General features: G+C 45.1%; 1 protein-coding gene across 5 annotated transcripts in view; it reads right to left on the bottom strand.

The window, feature by feature from the left end:
- Window positions 1–19803, bottom strand: part of DYRK1A (dual specificity tyrosine phosphorylation regulated kinase 1A) — a 2602610-nt gene that overhangs the window by 948897 nt on the left and 1633910 nt on the right. For all 5 annotated transcript variants that reach the window (XM_044071432.1, XM_044071433.1, XM_044071434.1 and 2 more), the window contains one exon: window positions 9877–10024. In XM_044071432.1, coding sequence (XP_043927367.1) covers window positions 9877–10024 — 148 coding nt within the window. The remainder of the gene's footprint in view (window positions 1–9876; window positions 10025–19803) is intronic.

The raw sequence follows: 19803 nt of genomic DNA, 5'->3' as shown, positions 1-19803 counted from the left end.
AGACATGAAAATTAGAGATAGCCGCCAGTTGGACTTTAATTGTGGAAACTGAAGAGCCCAAATAAAACAAAGAAGCCAGGAATTCTAAAACCTGAGGTACAGGGGCGGTAAGGGGATCTATACCTCGTTGCTGGGCCCAAAGAGCAAACCTCTTCCACTTGCTGGAATACAGTTTAATAGTGGAAGGTTTGTGAGAAGAGGACAAAATGTGGATGACGTCTGGAGAAAGAGAGTTATCTCTGACTAAGGTTGGAAGTGGAGTAACCAGGCGGCCAACCTCAAGGACCTGAGGGATGGATGAGACTGTCCCAACTGATGAGTTAACAGGTCGGGCACCAGGTCCAGAAACCATGGGCCCTCCACCGCATACCTCAGAAGGAAGGGGAACCAAACCTGACGAGGCCAGTGTGGAGCGATCAAAATCATGTCGCTTCCTAGATAAATCACCTTCTGTATCACCTTTGGGAGAAGGGGAACCGGAGGGAAGGCGTAAAGTAGACCGGGGGTCCAACTGTGAGCTACAGCGTCCCTGGGAATCTGCCCCTGAGAGGGAGTCAGAGTGAAGAACTCCCTGCATTTCGCATTGTGAGGGCTGGTGAACAAGTCGCAACAAGGGAGGCCCCACTTGGCGAAAATGTTTGCAGCCACCTTGTCATTGAGGGACCACTAGTGGGGCAACAGGAGAGTCCTGCTCAGCCTGTCTGCAATCACATTGGATTTCCCCGGAATGTGCGTTGCCACTAGGAAACGCTGGGTAGAAATTGCCCAATGCCACACTCTCATGGCCTCTCGGCAAAGAGGGTAGGACCTGGTTCCGCCTTGCTTGTTTATGTACCAGACTACCGACATGTTGTCGGATAGGATCGCAATAGTACCCCGGGGAAGAGCATGATGAAGTGCTTGCAACACCAGTAGCACCGCTATCATTTCCAGGATATTGATATGTAAGTGCGTTTCGTGAGCCTGCCACGTACCTTGGACAGACCTGTCCAGATAATGTCCCCCCCACCCTATCTGGGAGGCGTCCGTGGTCACCGTGGCGACGGGAGGCTGAAGGGCAAAGGGTCGCCCCTGATCCAGGTTGGATCGAAGCAGCCACCAATGTAGGTCCCGACGGCAAATTTCCATAATCTGGACCAAATGGTTCAAGGGGAGATCCTGAAAAGACCATTGAACCGACAGTAGCCATTGCAGCACCCGCATGTGCAGCCTGGCTAAGGGGACTAGGAGAATAGTCGAGGCCATTATGACCAATAACTGCAGAATCAGTCTGGCCTGAACTCGCGATCTGGGTAACAAGGTTTGAACCTGAGACTGCAGGACCTGAATCCTTTCTACCGGCAAGAATGCCCACATTCTTCTTGTGTCTAACTCTGCGCCTATAAAGGTAATACACTGAGACGGCTGCAGCGCAGATTTTCCCCAATTGAACGTGATTCCTAGTGAATGACCCAAACTGACTGTGGTCATAAGCGCCCGAACTAATAGATGCTTGGAGGTGGCAGTAAGGAGCCAGTCATCTAGATAGGGAAACACTTGGAATCCTAGACTTCTCAAGTGAGCTGTCACTACTGCCAGACACTTGGTGAACACCCTGGGGGCTGTGGTGAGACCAAAGGGCAGTGCTTGGAACTGAAAATGACTGGTTCCCAGGCGGAAGCATAAGTGACTCCTGGACTCTTTGACTTATCAGGATGTGATAGTAAGCGTCCTTGAGATCTATGGAGCACATCCAGACATCCTTCTCCAATAACGGGAGAATGGACTGAAGGGTGACCATTCGGAATTTGGATTTTTTTACAAAGCTATTCAATGATCTGAGGTCCAAAATGGGCCTTAAGTCCCCTGTCTTTTTGGCACCAAAAATAGTCCTGAGTAAGTTCCTGATCCGATCTGGTCGGCGGGGACAGGCTGGATGACTCCTTTTCTTAGCAGCTTTGAGACCTCGACCGCTGCTTGATCCCGTTGACTGGGTGGCACATCCGGGATTTTCCTGATAGGATGAGGGGGCTTGATGAAAGGGATGAGATAGCCTCCGGTTATGGTTCGGAGCACCCACTGATCCTTGGTGATAGATTCCCAAGCCTGTGGGTGTTCCGCAAAGCAACTCCCCGACTGGCTCCGGAGATGCGCAGTCGGGCCACGTCTCAGGGACGGTGAGCGTAGGATGGACCACGAAAGGAATCGCGGTCTCCAGAGTTACGGGGGCCTCTGCCACCTCTGGGGTGGCGTCTTCCTGAATCCCCCCCCCTGCCTCTAGAGGGGGGATCACTCGGTGGAGTTGGGAAAGACCTTTGAGATTTTCTGAACCACATTTTCCCTCTTCTCTGGGCCTTGGGGTAAGATCTAGAGGGAGCGGAAAAACGGGCCCCCACGGCAGTCAAGGTCTTGCCCTCCTGCTCGCATCGAGTCAGTGTCCTTCACCTTGGGTCCAAACAGGGAGGAACCATCAAAGGGGGCGTCGGTGAAGGAAGACTTAAAGACCTCCGCAAAGGGACACAAGCGTAACCAAGCGTGTCTTCTAAGAGCCACGCCTGTTCCCGCTGCTCTACCCGCCCCTTCGGCCGCATATGAGATGAGCCTCATGGACGAGTTGACTATCGAAGATAGGGTAGTCATCTGGGCGCAAACAGTTTGGGCTAACGCCTCAGGAAGATTACCCGTAAGAGACTCACCTAACTCTTTGAAGAGGTCTCTTTGGAGCCTGGTAAAATGACAAAGATAATTCAGCGACCGCAGGGTAAAGGCCGCTGAAGAAAGGGTACGCTTCCTGTACCTATCCATGCTCCTGGAATCCTTATTAGGAGGGTGAATAGACGTTGAAGCCTCTGCCACGTCCTGCTGAGTGGCAGATTCCATCACCATCGCATCTACTGCAACTCCTTTGGTCAAAAATTCCTTTTGAGGAGGGGATGAGAGGAACTTGTTAGGCCTGGCAGGCACCGGTTCCACAGAATCAGAGTGTTCCCACACCCTTCGAGAAACTAAATCTAGCAATTCATCGAAGGGTGGAGACACCCAGGAGACGGAGGGCTGGGCCCCAAAAGCCTTGAGGAAGACTGACTCCTCTATGGAAGGGGTTTTGGACTGTCAATCGCCTCTCTGTCTCAGGATCTCGAGGATATCTGAGAATGAGACGTCATCCGAGGACGATTTTGGGGACCCCTCCGCATCATCGAGGTCAGTATCTGATGTGATAGACTCATCCTGGGAGTCAATGTGCTTCCTCTTGCACAATTTTTTCCTTGGAGGTTCATCTGAAGCGGATTCAGAAGGACCTCCCGGGAGAAGGGAACCCCCCAAGGCGGTATCCTCAGGCCCTGGGGCCCCGCTGTCGTGGGAATGAAGCACACCAGAAGCACCAGTTCCCAAGTCTAGGGACGGTGAGGTAGAGACTTGCTGAGCCGGCAAGGACATGGCCAGCGCACTCCTCATGGCCTCAAAAGCAGGACCTCCAGACTCTATGGAGGATACCGGCTAAAAGACCAGGACGGTACTGAGAATCCCTGCGGCCGACGCTCCGAGGGGGAGACTAGGCATCGAAGCTACCAGTTCCAAAGTGTTCCCCTCGGCCCCGACCGAGGAAGTCCCGGTACTGAACCCTGATGCCGAGGACAGGGTAGGAATGATGGTCGGAACAGAGAGGCTCCGAGGGAGTCTCGGTTCGAACTGGACGACTCTGCTCCGCTCTACCATCACCGACTCCAACGGCTCCGAGGAGGTTGGAGGAGGAATCGGGTGTGTCGAAATGGGGGCCGGCTCCGGAGCCGAGTGGGCTGGAGCCGAGACCATTTTTGCAAAAAAACGGGGACTGGAAAAGCCTCTGGATAACTCTGTCCAAATCTGAGTCCGACAACCTGGAGGATTTAGAGGAAATAGATGGGGGCCGAGACGACTTCTCTCTCAGCTCCGATAGACCAGGGGACCGACTCCGAAACGGCTCCAACACCATCGGCACCGGATCCGGAACCGTATGAACAAGCATCGGCGCCGAAGGGGACTTCGGGGCCGAGGGAGGAGTCTGAGCTGCACACCTCCAACGGCTCAGAGACCAAAGGAGCCGAAGCAGGTGATTCGCCTCTCGATCCCTCAACCTGCGGCTCCGACACCAATGGAGCCGAGGAAAGAGGTATCGAGGCAGACCCTTCCACCCGAGGCTTCGAAGCCATTGGAGCCGAGGAAGAAAAGGTCGACCTATGCTTCTTGGAAGTCGGTTCAGACGGATTGGTCGGAGCCGACGACCTTTTCTTTTTAGAAGCTGGAGAGGAAGGAGAAGCCAAAGCTTCCTCAAAGGAGGGCTTAATAAGGCCCTTAAGGATCAATTTATTTTTACGTTCTTGAAGGACCCTAGAGGAAAAAGCATGACAAACACTACATGTTTCCTGCAAATGTTTCGGTCCTAAACAATATACACAAACAGCATGGCTATCGGTAATGGACATTTTGTAATTACACTTGGTGCACTTTTTAAAACCAGACTTCTGCTCTTTCGACATCCTATCACACCACTGTTTTACCACAATGAAAAACAACCTTAAGTAGGGCACGAGCCCTTAGACTCAAACGGGACTGGCCCGAGATACAGCACACAAAACGGGCAGAAGCCCTCTAATTTAAACGAGCTTAGCCCGATAAACAGAAAACGTACAGTAAGACAAATTCAGCACCCACACACAAATAAGGGCAAGGGCCCTCTAACTTAAACGGGCCTTGCCCGGTAAATAGAGAAAATACCAATCACGCCAAAAAATGTTTACACACACACGTAAAGCTGTTAAAACAGCTGTTTGTTAAATTTGTGAAGAAACCCCTAGGTCAAAAGACCAAAAAGTAACTAAAACACTACTTAGCTCCAGCCAAGTCGAAACCACGTCTAGCTTGAAAAGTGGCAAACGAGATCTGGGGAAGCAGGCGTGGTGCATTCTGGGATAAGTGGTAGCCCAGCCAATTAGAGACTTCGTTCTACTATATAGTGGCCGAGTCGGAGCCGATGGATCGGCTCCGAACCCATCAGTTATGAATGTAGGCGAGATACGATCCCATTACATCTAATGTTATTGTGATTACGGATTCAGCACTAATGTAAATACAAAAGCATGATTTAGCATTGATACAGCTGACAGCAAAGATCCAGGACCAGAATGGCTATGCCCAGCATTGGCAACAGTGCAAAACATCTGGACATCAGCATGGACATCCTTATTAGCACTGACAGCACAGGTGTCAAAAGCATCGGTGTCAAAGGTATAAACACAGGTAAAGATGCTGCTGATTCATTTGATGCCCAGAATGGCATCTCAGTGGTCAGCATCAACAATGACTCTGATGCCAGGATCAATGCTAGCATCTTTGAGAACACCAAAACCTGTAGTGCCAGGGAGAACTACAGAGATATCCTTGAAGCAGGGGAAAAAATATAAACCATGACTCCCCAGCTCCCACTGATGGAGGACACTGCACCCTCTGAGCCTTCAATCTGGGCCTCTGCAACCCTGGCACAGTCAATTTCAGGTAAAGTGGTACAGAAGGCAGCTCTTAGCATAAAATATCTTGAAATTTGGAAGACTAGGGCTTCTCTATTAGATCTAGAGGAAGAGAATCCTTAATTTTTTTAAGCAAATCAGAAGACAGACTCCTGTACACTGTCAACTGCTTAAACTACTTCAGTTCTTCTGTACAGGCTCCTCCATGACTTGAAATTATCAAAAGATAAATGGAGTCCTGGGCTTTGGATTTAGGCCTGTGAAGTTTACTGGTTCTGATTCTGCTCAACTGAGATAAAGACCCATTATGAAAGGATTTATTTAATGTGGAATCCAATAGGTCATAGTCAAAAGAAAGAAGAGATAATAGGAAGGGAAAAGCCTTCCCTGAACAGATAAATCCAAAGTTTCTGTACTGAATACATAGGAAGAGCCAATATGCTGGAAGAAGGAATGAGAGTGAGCCTGGGTCAAGAAAAGAAAGTCTCTGATGTAAATTTCTCAGAAGTCTTCAAAAGAGGAGAACAATTAAAACTAAGTAAACATCATCATCAAGAAAAAAAAAATAGTTGAAGTACCAATTCTAACAAGAAATTCTTTCAATCAATCATAAAAGGCAGACTAGGTGGGCCAGTACTGGAAATCATTCAAATGCTCATTAAAGCAAGAAAGTACAGTTGTGTAAGAACTTATCATACAAGTAGTTGTCCTACTGATCAATGTTGATAGGTTGTAGCCTGCTGACGTCTGGCCGGGAAACCAAAGCTTTACTTTCATATGTCCAGATGATGGCCTCAGCTTGTAGTCATCAGGTATAAAAGTGGAAGCACATACAAGAACCTGAGACTATCTCCAAGCCAGCATCGGCCTGAAGTAGGCTAAGGAAGGAGAAAGGTTAGCTAGGAGGGGCCTTGGTTGAACATGGCAAGCAAGTTCCCTCTTGGAAAGTAGGATCCTATGATACAGAATGTGTTTGTGTGTGTACAAAAGGCAAAGTGTTAGTCACATGAGAGGAAAAGTAAAGAAAAAAGGGGACAGGTGGGAGGTAAGGAATACTGAAACAGTGATCAGTAGGACATCTACTGCTATGGTAAGTTCTTGCACAACTGTGTTCTTGTGTTGCTAATCACTGTTGCAGTATTCCTTCCCTCCCAACTATCCCCCTTCTTTACTTTTCCTCTCATTGGCAGTAACATTTTGCCTTTTGTACACACACAGGGTTGGGAGGATGGTATAATGGTTAAGGTGTTTACCTTGCAGACACAAAATGCAGTATTTGTACTCACATGGGGTAATTGGCTAAGCTTAAAATGTCTCACAAGGGCAGTGAGCCAAGTACTAATCTATGAACAGTACACATTTCCTATTTCCTATGACCTGTGCTATGTCTATATTGAGTCATTGTTTGGAAACTGGTTGTCCTAACTTGGATTCCATGAAGGAAGCAAACAGCTGATCTGTTTCTCTGATCGCCTTAGTTTTATCCAGGTAAGACCTCAGCTGTATGCGAATGTATAGAGTGCGCAGTTATTTTTTCACCCTTATTCTGGGGATTACGGAAAAATGTAGGCAGACTGCTTGAAAATGAGATCACTAATCACTTTTGGCATGAAGGATGGACTGGCCCTGAGACTAACCCTATCTTTGTGGAAGATGAGGAAGGGGGGAATGCCCATGAGAGACTCTACTTCTGAGACTCTGCAGGTTGAAGTCAAGGCCAAGAGGAGCACTGTTATCCAAGTGCAGAATTTTAAAGTAGCTGAAGCAGCTGGCTGAAAGGGAGGTAAAGTTAGCTTTGCCAAAACAAAATTAATGTCCCAAGGAGGAGCAACAGTTTTCTTGCGGGGGTTTAAGATGTAACACACACCTTAGGAAAAGTTTAACCTCTGTCCTGGACATAAGAGGGGGCTCTCCAAAGGTGGGCAAGCATTAATGGTTGATAAGTGAGTCTTAATGGAACAGCAGGCCAATCCTAAGTGCAACAGGTCACAAAAATACTGAAGTACTGTACTGTGAGGGTGTCCGTTAGAAGGGGTTGAGAATTACGTTTAAAGCACCAGATGGAAAATCTCTTTCAATTGGCCATGCAAGACTTTCTGCTGTTAGGTTTTCTGGCTTCTTGTAGAATCTGAACCACCTATTCAGAAAAATTGCATCATGTAGGGATTAAAATTATATCATCCAGAAGGTCAGGCTGACAAAGTTGAGATTGGGATAAAGGAGTTATCCTTTCTGTTGGATGACTGGATCTAGTTTTGGAAGAATTCTACAGAAATGTCCCTTTGACAGGTGAAACAGGAGTGGGAACTAGTGCATTCTTGGCTAAAATGGTGCCAGAAGTAAGAGTTTTGGGTATTCCTTCTGGGCCTTGAGGAGAAGCCTGGGGAACAGAGGTAGTGGTGGATAAGCATAAAGGAACTTTCCCTTCCAGGTGAAAGGGAAGGCATCCGTCCTCCAAGCTGGAGGTGACGGAGTCCTTGTGCAGAAAAGAGGAAGTAAACGTTTTATGGAGGAGACAAGGAGATCTACCTGAGGGGTCCCCCATCTGAGAGTAAGAATATTGAACACCTCTGTGTTTAATGACCATTTGTGAGGGTTTTCCACATCACTGCTTAGACAGACTGCCAACATTCTGTTTAATGTCCTCTTACTTTCCCCAATATAAAACTTACTGCAGGGGCATTTCAAATCATAAACTACTCCCTCTGATTTACAACTAAAACTACCCTTTACACTATAGGAGTAATACACAGAAGTATAGTGAGGGAGGGCTTCAGGCCACTGTTTTACATCAAGATTGTTGTGGACAATATGATAATGTGGATATTAAATCTAAACAGTTGTATAAAGAATCAATTGTTTTATTAAAATATGATATGCTGGTTCCTAAAGGTCTTAATTTGGAATGTAATTGGAAAGTTTTTATTTAACTGATGTTTGTTATATTCTTTACAATGTAATATTTTTAGCTAATTGTAGTGAGCTTACTTGTGTTATTACTGGAGCTTTTCTCCTCGGACCTCTACTGAAAAAGGACATGTATCCAGCTAGACTAGCCCGGTCAACAAATGTAAAATAAATAAATAAATAAATAAAATAAAATAATTGAAATTATTTGATTACTTAATTGTGTAATTGTTTAATGATTTTTTAATTGATGTTAGTATATTAGGGATTGTTATTTCTCATATTCTTATACTCTGAAAAGGCTGTAAAGCTGAGGGGCTGAAGTTTAATAACATTTTTTTGGTTTATCTGGCCTGGAGCTTCATTGTTTGTAAAGTTGATAGGTCAGTCTAAGTTGTTCCTCATCAACCAGAGGGCATTTCCAAAGGAGGGGTTTCTTCCAGGGGGAATGAAGATAGAGGGATGGAGGGAGGAAAAGGACTCATTATCCTAGTCTGTCCCAAGTGTTCTCAGGAACCTATGAATTCTAAGAGATTTCAAAGGGTAAAAAAATCACACATTTCTGGGCATCACCTCATACAGATGCATGTGAAACACCATTACTGGACATCCCTCTTCTTCAGTTGCCCTGATCTATCATGTAATACAAAGGACTAATCTCAGAGATCAGGCTGTCATCCATGAGCTCCAGCTGATCATACAAAGAAAAGGAGAAGCAAAATCATCTGGATGTATCCCAACAGTAGTAACAGGGTTAGCCTCCCCTGAACCAAAGCTTTCCTATTAAGAAAGAGGGCTAGTTTAGGCTTGAATACTCACTAGGCAAGGGCAAGCTCATAATGTGAAAGGTTTGGAGAGCCACTGGACACTAGACATACACTAAAGATGTCCTGACAAGCACTTTGCCTCCAAGTACTTGCCATAATGATACTTTATGACCTATATTTGGGGGTGTGAGGAGGAACATCCTAAGAGTCTCCACATTAATACTTAATACTCACAACTACTTGTGAGAAGTGGGCTGTCAATTCCTTCCACCTTCAGCGTTGCTCAGTAAGGCATAACTGCCAGCATGTGTACCAGTTCTAACACTGCACTCTTCCTGAGACTGTAGAGGCAATGCCAATGCAACTAATGGCAGGAAATACAAAAGCCATATGGACATATATTATGATATTAAGACAAACAACAACAGTGTTCCACCAGTAACAGAAGTGCTTGAGGCCTGAACTAAAGTGTTAAAATAAATAAATAAAAAGAACTGGAAGTCTTAGGGCAAAATGTGCTCATGCAGCTGTTTGGTTACTTCAAGATATGTAGCAGCTGAATGTGTTCCTTACTGTAGGATATTTCCGGAAAAAAAAATCTAATTGGTAGAAAAGTAATACGCAACCTAAAAAAAACACCATGGTAAGTCCTTCATATTAGATATGTTGTGCCAGTTAAAACACCCAGGATTAAGATAAACTCAGCAACGCCTCATTACCTATGTAGTATTTCATCTCAGTATCATGTTTGTTCATGAGCTCAAGGAGTCGAACTTCAATCTGGGCTTGATTGAGGAATGCTTTCTTGTTCTTTATGATCTTGATTGCGACCCATTCCTGCTCCACCCGGTCATAAGCTTTTACAACCTGCCAAACAGAACAGAATATGAAATAAAATAACCCCCAGTAATACACTACTACTTTTAGACATTTTCATAACACAGTACGGTAAGAAGCTGGAACAAATTAATCTACAAGTTTAGGCCAATTCTATGATTACCTAACTTGCTGCAATATATTTTTGTTACTTTTGACAAGTGTCCTGTGGTAGAATTTAAAATCGCCAGACTTTGAAAGTCCAAATTAACTGTAGACAAACAACTTTCTTTTCCCTTTCAATTTATACTTCTTAACATAACACAGTATACTCAGATCACCACTAATCAGTTGAAAATTTCTAATTTGACATCAACAGACCTTGTAAGAAAACAAATTAAGGGTTACGCTGCTAAAGCAATACCTGAAAAAAGTCGGGTGGCAAACTAAAATATGAAAGCTAATTCAAATCTAGCCAGCCTGATTAAGTAATGCTGCCTAAGGTGGGTTTATCAAGCAATTAAAAACATTTTTCCGTAAGTCCTTTTGCATCATTAGGTTTGTTATGACCATCTACTATATTCCTAATGGTGCTTCTTTTATTCTATTTCCAAGTTAACATCTGGATTTTGTTGTTTCTAAAGTTCCCTATTCTACTCTGAAGTGTTTTTTTCTGCACAGTCCCTCAGCATATCCTCTGGAAATGAGACGCATTAGGTGTGTTCTTCCTTGTATGTATGAAAAAATACAAGAAAATCACAGTTTTATGGCACACTACTAGAGGAAGATAGAAAACACAAGCTATGTCAGTCTATGACACTACTATTGTATTCAAGTACAATATTAATATATGTCAAAGCAAGGATATAAACGATGAAGATGGTCCAAAAGGGCAATAAAACGACTGCAGGATATAAAGTAAGCAAACAAGAAAGGAGAGACCCAAAATAAACAATTTTTGAAGGATGACGTGGACAGCATACCCATCTGAGAACTTCAAACATTTAAGAATAAAGAATGGATAAGGGCAGCTATTGGTAACCTACAGGAACAGGAAGACATTGTTCCACTTACTGTTGTCATGTAAGTTTATATCTCTAACAAAGCCTTCATCATTCATAATGTGAAGACAAGGATAAGAAAAGATGTATGAGGATTTACAATATGGTACTAAGCCAGGACGCTTGTAAGAGTGCTCCCCCCTGCACTATTTGATTATGTTAAAAGTAATGACAGGAGACTAGAGGAGGTGGAGACTGCTCTCGTTATGCATTGCGATGCACTCCAAACATTGAGCCAGGTGCAGTCTAATCATACAAATAAAATGGGCTGGAAGCTAGCTAGCTGTGAGGCTGTTTAAGAAAAGTTGATGGAAAAAATAAGACAGGGAGGGAAGTGAGAACTTCCAATTTGCTAATACAAGCAGTCCCCAAGTTACAGACACCCGACATACAGACAACCCATAGATAAGAACGGGTTGCCGCAATGGTGGAAATAAAGTGAAAATAAAAATCCTTAAAGTTGCCCAAATCTTACCTTGTAAATGAAGAATTATGTTGTACTTTCCTTGTCCCCTGTTCATGAAGCTGCTCACACGTCTTGTTAGAGCAGTTACTTTCCACCATCACAGAGATCACTATGTTGGCAATCTGATTGGTCAAGAATGCTGTCTTGTACAGTACAGTATTGAAGCAGTTACTGTACTGTATAGTAGAATGGGAAATTGACATTGTAGCTCACAAGGGTCTAGGTGACATTAGGTCTGGCAGAGGTCCGAAAGTTCAGGAAAGAGTGGGTGATGCGTGTAGTAAAGAAACGTGAACTGAAGCTTAAAAAGAGGTAAGTTTAACTATTTGTATGGAACGTTCTACTGCACTGTACCATATTGCATTTTTATGTGCAGGCAGTCCTGGGTTAAGGACGATATCGTTTTTTTTAGCCTGTCAAGTCAAATTTGTATGCAAGTCGAAAAAATTACATATGGTTCTTCATAAATGTCAGTTAGTCAAACGTTTGCCACAGTCTAGCATTTATTTTACTTTTCTTTGCATATAAAACACTTTAGAAACATTTCCAAAAAAAAAATCTTAAACATTACACTGTATACTGTAGTAATAGTGTAAGTACAGTGTAGTAACTATGTTCATACACTACAGTAGAACGTTCCAAACAAAAAATATGTTAAATTACCTCTTTTTTAGCTTCACTTCACATTTCTGTACTACAGGCATAACCACAAATATTTTCCACTCTTTCATCAGACCTCTGCCAGACTTCCTACTGTCACCTACACCCTAGTGAGCTGCAATGCTAGTTGCCCACTCTGCTGTACAGTACAGTAACTGCTTCAGTACTGTACAAGACAGCGGTCTTGTCCAATCAAATTACCAACACAGAGATCTCTTAACCAGTCAGATCGCAAGGTCTCCATGAAGGTGGAAGTTAGTGGGCTAACAAGACATGTGAGCAGCTTCACAAATGGGGAAAAGGAAATTACAATATAATTCTTCATTTTCAAGTTAAGATTTGGGCATCTTTAAGGATTTTTATTTATTTTCACGTTATTTCTGACATTGTAGCAGCCCGTTCTTATCTATCGGTTGTCCTTATGTCAGATGTCTGTAACCAGGGAACTGCCTGTACTATTATGTAGTATCAGTACACTGTACTTATAGTATTATTGTTATTAGTATAGTATACAGTATTATGTTTAAGATTTTTTTTATTTGGAAGTGTTTCTGAAGTGTTTACTTTTCTTTGCATATAAAATACTAGACTGAGGCAAACATTTGACTAAGTGACATTTAATAACAACTACATGTGTGTGTTTCGACTTGCATACAAATTTGACTTTAAGGACAGACTAAAAAACAGATCTCATCCTTAACCCAGGGACTGCCTGTATATTAAAGAGAGTGAAGGGCACACACTATATAACCTTTATGACTGAGAAACTAAGTGAATGGATAGGACTGACAAAAAAGAAAATGCCTTTAGACCCCCAGATGGTGGTTCTGTCCTTCAGACTTGGGCAGAGATTCCCAAGACCAATACTAATCAAAGTCCAGAGCCATCAGCTGATGGAGCAACTCCTGAATTTGCTGTGGAAGAAGGGGAAGACCTGTTACTTGGTAAGGCAAGAGATTTTGTAAACCACAATAATTCTGTGGGGACAAACAAGGGCCAAGAGAAATGAGTTTGGTCCACCACCACCTCGGGAGATGCAAGGAAGCAGGGGTGAGGTTCAAACTGTTGTACTCAGCTAGTCTTACAATATTCTTTCCTGACTGAAGTGAAGGTGTTATCTTGATCCAAAGACAGAATGGAAAGGCAATCAGACTTGTGCATAAAACCAGTCTTGAGAGAACCCCTAGTTAGCTTGCTACTGAGAGTGAACGGCCACTGAAGAAATAACCGACTAAGCCATTCCTGTTACTTAAAGAGTGCATCAGTCACTGGCCAATATTCAAAGTATAGGGGAAGAAGTGCTGCAGAAGTAACGGGGTCTTTCACACTATTACCCAGTGATGTGGGCACCAAGGAGCTGTGAAAGAAGTTGGAGGGAAGCAGTATGGTGTGAAGCACCAGTGTTAAGAGAAGTATTTTACCCAGGCACATCTATACAAATTCCTGCCTGACACTAGGGTTTGGTTTTTAGTTATTTTACATTACTGCTGTATGACTGTGGATCATGTGACTTGCCATGGTGTCACCTAAGTGAGGAGAGAAGAGGCACAGCTGTGATGAGGTCAGCTCAGAGGGCAGACATTTGAGACCTTGGAAAAGAGGGGCGATGGTACACATTAGAGCTGACCAGAATACTATTTTTATTAAGTAAGCTTTGTTGAGAAGTGATGTATGTACTAAGCAGATACTTAGTCGGAACATTTACTTGTGTTTTTTTCTTTCGTTTTTAAATCAAAAACTGACTGAATGACTGAAATTAGACATGTGGAGTGAAGAAATCTGGTGTCTTGGAGAAGGGGGGTTTTGTTACAATCCTATTGCTTGTGCGTCAGCAGTGAACAGCAACTCATAAGTTGAAGAGGAAGACTGTTGGACATATTGTGTATATAACAAAGTTTACACTGCTGAAATTCTTTAATTTCGCTTGTAATTTTATTTCATTAAAGTTTTAAGTAAAGCTAATGCTTACGAGGGTCAAAGAGACATATAGGCAGATATACCTGTGCAAGATAGGAAATCTGTTTACTTTATATGACTAAATAATTTATAAAGAAAAGTTGTGTAAAATCTTATCATAACCACAGATGTCCTTCTCTTCCATGTTGCAGTATTCTGCATATGGGTTTATCCTTCAGGCTCGCATATGTACGGCCAGTATCCAAAAGCTTTCAGTCCCTCTGCGGTGCGCGAGATGTCTGATGTGAACGAGAGTTTGTGGGCCAAAAAGGTGACGCCGGCACACACCAGCCCTCAGAACAGAAGCCCCAGTCAGAGCCAGTCCTGTAAGGGCAATGCTATATCAATGCCATCCAGAAAGGGAAGTAATTAGCTGAGAAGAGAGGAAGGAGGGTGGGAAGGAATACTGCAACATGGAAGAAAAGGACATCTATGGTCATGGTAAGAGTTTACACAACTTTTCTGTGTTCTTCTATTCCCATGTTGCAGTACTCTGCATATGGGTGAGTGCCAAAGCCCACTGAGGTTGGGGTGATGGTCAAGAGGCACACTCCAGGAATCCATGAAGGACAGTCCTGGCGAACCCTGGCCTGGATCTGGAGATGAGATCATGTTTGCAGTGCTTTGTGAAGGTGGACCCAGGACCAACTAGCAGCTTCCAGGATAGAAGAGGTACCAAGACCCTTGAAGAAGGCTCCTGAAGATGCCATTGCTCTTGTGGAATGAGCTTTAACTGTACCCTGTAGGGACTTGCCATGGAATTGGTAGCAGAAGGTAATGGCCTCGGAGATCCAAGTAGAAATACTCTGCTTGGTCACTGCCTTCCCCAGAGCTCTGGGGTGAAAGGATACAAAAAGTTGGTCAGCCTGTCTGACAGACTGTGTTGTGCAGATAGAATCTGATTTGCCTGTGAACATTCAGAGAATGCAGCACTCTCTCACTGTCTCCTTGTGGGTTTGGGAAAAAAAACGATAAATATATGGCCTGATTGAGGGACAGGTCATTGACTACCTTGGGCATAAAGGACAGGTTTGTCCTGAGGGTAACCCTGCCTTTGTGAAAAACGAGGAAGGGAGAAGTAGCCATAAGGACCTGGAGTGTGGACATTCTCCTGGCTGAGGTTAGGGACACTAATAGAATTTTTTTTCCAAGTACAGTGCTTTAATGAGGCTTTGTCTGCTGGCTCAAAGGGAGGTAGTGTAAGCTTTTTGAGCATATAGTTGAGGTCCCAAGGTGGGGGGTGTGTGGTTTCCCTGGGGGGCCTTAGGTGCAGTACCCCTTTGAGGAAGAGTTTGCAAGGGAGTCTGGATGCTAATGGAGGACCCAGAGGCAGGCAAGCAGAAATAGCAGACAAATGGGCTTTGATGGATGACTAAGCCAGTCCAGTCTGTAGCAGCTCACACAAATAAGACAGCACTAGAGGAGGGTTGCTGAGAAGCGGATCTAACTGTCTTATGACACCAAATAGTGACCCCCCTTGTGCTATGTGAGAAGGTCCACTCTGGGGGGGGGGTAACTTGTGGTGATTGCCCGTGGACAAGTGTAGGAGTAAGGGGAACCAGTGCTGTCTGGGCCAGCAGGGAGTCACCAGCAAGATTTTCAGATTGTCCTGCTGAATTTTCAGCAGAACCTTCTGAATGAGTGGGAATGGGAGAAATGCATATACATATTTCCCATTCCATGAAACTGAGAATGCATCTGTTGCCAGTACCTGTGGTTCTGGTGTCCTGGTGCAAAAGCCAGGAAGTTGCCTGTTGATGGTGGAGGCAAACAGGTCTATTTGAGGTATACCCCACCTGTGGACCAGATCCAGGAAGACATCCCTGTGCAGCATTCATTTGTGGTTGTTTGTGCTGGTTCTGCTCAAATTATCTGCCTATTTCCTGTGGAGAGAGGGAATGTAGGTCATCTGCAGGGGGATTCCATGTGAGGTGGCCAGTTCTCAGACCAAAAGGGCTTGCCTGCAGAGCAGGTAGGACTTGATCCCTCCCTGCTTGTTGATATTCCACAGTACAGTGGTGTTGTCTGTGTATATCAGAAGTGTCCCCTGTTGTAAGAAAGGCAGAAATGCTTGGAGGGCTAGAAGGATTGCCCTCATCCCTCTGGCATTGATTGTTCTGATCTGAGGTGATTTGGCCACAGGCCCTTCCCCTGTCAGTGTCCGAAGTTGGCTCCCCATCCCAGGTCTGAGGTGCCTGTGTGCACTACCTGAGTGGGTTGTGGTGGTTGGAGAGGGAGACTTGGGCGTGCATTTTATCTGAGCCAAACACCATAGTATTTCCTTTCCTAGGCAGGGTAGAGGGGGCACAATGTGCTCCAGTGGCTGATTGTGCTGCTTCCAGACTGAGCGAAGGTATCACTGTAGCTTCCTCATGTGTAGTCTTGCAAAAAGGAAGCATGGGTATGGTGGCTACCATGTAGCCCAGAAGCTTCAGGTACTATCTTGCAGTCAACTCTGTAGAGTGAAGTACCAGGAGAAGATGTTCTGTCAAGGAGCTCACTTTTGGAGGGGGTAGGTATGCCTCCATGAGATCTGAGATGATCCTGCACCCAAGGAACACAATTGTCCTGTGTTGGTTGAAGATGTGATTTTGGCAGGTTTATCTGAAATCCCAGTGACTATAGCAGGATCACCACAAACTGGATGTGCCCTTGGGAGTATTTCTTGGCTGGCAGCCTGAATCAGCATGTTGTCCAGGTAGGGAAATATCTGTATTCCCTTTGTCCTGCATTAAGTCACCACAGGTGCCCAGCATTTGGTAAAGACTCTGGGTGCGGTGAGGGGAGATCCAGGACATGAAGTAACCATTTTGAAGAATGGACAGGACCCACTCATTTGAGGTGAGAAGGGTCCAAAGAGGGAGACAGTGAGAGAGACGGGCAGACAGAGGTACAGGAGGAAAGGTGGGGGAGGCAAGACTGGCAGGTAATCAGATGCTACCTGCCCAGTCTTGAAAAGGAGTCCTGTGGCTAGAGGGAGGGGTTGCTCTAGGCGGAGGAGGTTGTTTCCTTGTGGGCTTACGAGGCCTTGAAGGAGGAGCAGATCGGGAGTGCTTCCTAATAAATTGTGTTTTGGAAGGAGAGTTTCTATGAAACTTGGGAATTGGTGACAGCAGTAAATGTTTAAGATCCTGCATTTATTTTCCTTTCTGTTGCTGAGATTTAGGGAGGTCTGCCACCTTACAGCCAAAAAGTGCAGCATTGTCCAGAGGGGCATCAGCGAGCTTTGCCCTGAAGTCATCTGGCAGGGGTTGCTGGCGAAGCCAGCAGTATCTGCTTAAGGCAGATGCTGATGCTGCTGACCTGGCAGAGGATTCAGCAGCATCGTAACTACACTTGATAGAATGTCTAGTGACCTGCGATGAGAAAGCCAGGAGAAAGGACAGTGAAGCTTTGGCAGGGGAGTCCGGAATATCTGCCAGATGTTTTTTAGCAGATTGTAAGAGAGACAAAGTATACTTGGCCATGTGGGTTTGACAGTTTGTGGCTCTAAAGGCAAAGGCAGCAAAAGTATAAATCTTTTTGTCCAACCTTTCCACTGTCTTCCTGTCTTTGTCAGCTGGGAGAATGGTGGTAGTGGGCAGAAGTTTGGTTGCTTTGTCAGTGGCAACAGATATAGTAGCAGGATCAGCTGGTGGGCACTTGATCAGATGTTTAGCAGTGTCAGGTACTTTGTAAAGCCTGTCAGGTCTGCGTGGGGCAGGAGGTTGCGAGTCAGGGTTCAAAGATGCAGAAGAAAAAGCATCTAGAAAGGCTGGCAGGATGGGGGGAACAGCAGATGGGCTAGGGATTTCCATTTGAATGAGGTCATAGTACCTCTTTTGTACATTAGACATTTCTGAGGATTCCCATTGAAAATGTTCCTTCATCCTGCTGACTGTTTCAGTGAAGGTCAAGTCTTCAACTGGGGAGTCAGAGTCCAGTGACTCTTCCTCTGGGGATCCATACCCCAAGGGGGAGGAGAGTTGAGAGTTGTAGGAAAGAGATTCCTCAGAGGAATCTGAAAGGACCTCCTCTTCCCTAGAAGCTGGACCAGTAGGCATAGGCCTAAGGCTCAGAAGAGGAGGAGAAGTGGAGGCAGTAACAGCTGTAGTAGACCTCAGTGCCATGAAGGCACTGAAGAGGCTTTGGCTGAAAGCCTGCCAATCAGGCATGCTTACTGTAGAGGGGGAGATAGGTTTCCTCTTTTCCCTTCTTTTAAGACAGCCTGTGGATATCTGTCTAGACATCGGCGACTGCAAGGGATCAGAAGGATCAGATGGGCTCCTCGGTAAATGCAGGTCCCACCCCCCAGCATTGGTTAGCGGCACCAAAATACCCTCTGCAGATGTGCTCTCACCCAAAGATGGTGCGGCATCTTTAGAGGTACCCACGACCTACGAAGTGGCAGATCCAGAACCTGATCCTGGAACCAGGCCTATGTCGACAACAAGTTGGGGATTGGCTATAAGAGGCTCAGCAGTAGACGAAGGCTGTAAGGTCCTAGCCTTCTTTTTAGGCGGTTCTGTGCAGATGTCTGAAGAGCCCTCCATCCAAAGCGTTAGCTGTTTCAGATGGTTTTCAAGGTAAAGATTTAGTGCATGCAAGCGACTACGCAAAGTTTTTGGTATGAAAATCTGACAAATCGGGCAGGCCTTATGGTCATACGACCATCCCAAACAAAAAAGGCACTTGTTTTGGGCATCTTTATGAGGGATCTGGCAACCACACTGACACATATCCTTTCTGGATGGCATGAACAAACAATATTAAAATTATGAAGGACTGAAAAGGTCCCCAACGGGCTATTTATCTGAAAAACGAATCCGACATCAGCGGTAACAGAACACTTGGTGTATGACCGGCGACTGAAAAATTCTAAGTGTTGGTGCGTGCTGACGTCACCTTTATGGCTCACAAATTCTCATCCACGTCAGACATCTCACGCACCGCAGAGGGACTGAAAGCTTTTGGATACTGGCCATACATATGTGAGACTGAAGGGTAAACCCATATGCAGAATACTGCAACATGGGAATAGAGGGACATCTGGAATTGAAAATAGGTTTGTTGTACTCCAACTAAGCAGATGAGATTGAGTGCTGCTGTGGAATGTTACTGGCCTCACAGATGTGACACCACTCCTTGAAACGTACAGTTTTGTACCTACCATAAATGTAGATGTCCGAACAGGATAGCATCTGCAGTCATAACAAATGGGTTGTCCTGTCGTCAGGCAGCCCTTCGGTCGGCCGGATTCCAAAGTCTGGGTCCGGCTTCGGCTGATGTCGCACTTCACCCGACGTCATCTCTGCTGGTCTTCGGGTATAAAGGCATCAGCCGACGCCATTTTCCTCAGTGTTTCTTGCCCCAGATGCCAGTTGCCCTCTAGGAAAGCTAAATTTTGGATAAATGCCAATGTTTCCAAAATAGTAGAAGGCAAACACAAAAATAAGCATGTATGTACATATATACAAACAAATACACCATAAGAGACTCCCCCCCCAGCTAGCTATTAGGAGGGTAAATACCCTAGGAGTACCACAGAGGGGAAGGAGGGTGGGTAATCCTGACTGCAGATGCTATCCTGTTCGGACATCTACATTTATGGTAGGTACAAAACTGTACTATGTCCTTCAAGGATGCATCTGCAGTCATAACAAATGGGTAGAATACCATAGCCAAACTAGGGGAGGAGGAAGAAGAAT

The sequence above is a fragment of the Protopterus annectens genome, chromosome 5.part0 (assembly GCF_019279795.1).
Source record: "Protopterus annectens isolate FY-2018-M chromosome 5.part0, PAN1.0, whole genome shotgun sequence".
NCBI lineage: Eukaryota > Metazoa > Chordata > Ceratodontiformes > Protopteridae > Protopterus > Protopterus annectens.
This window is presented reverse-complemented; position numbering and strand designations above follow the sequence as displayed.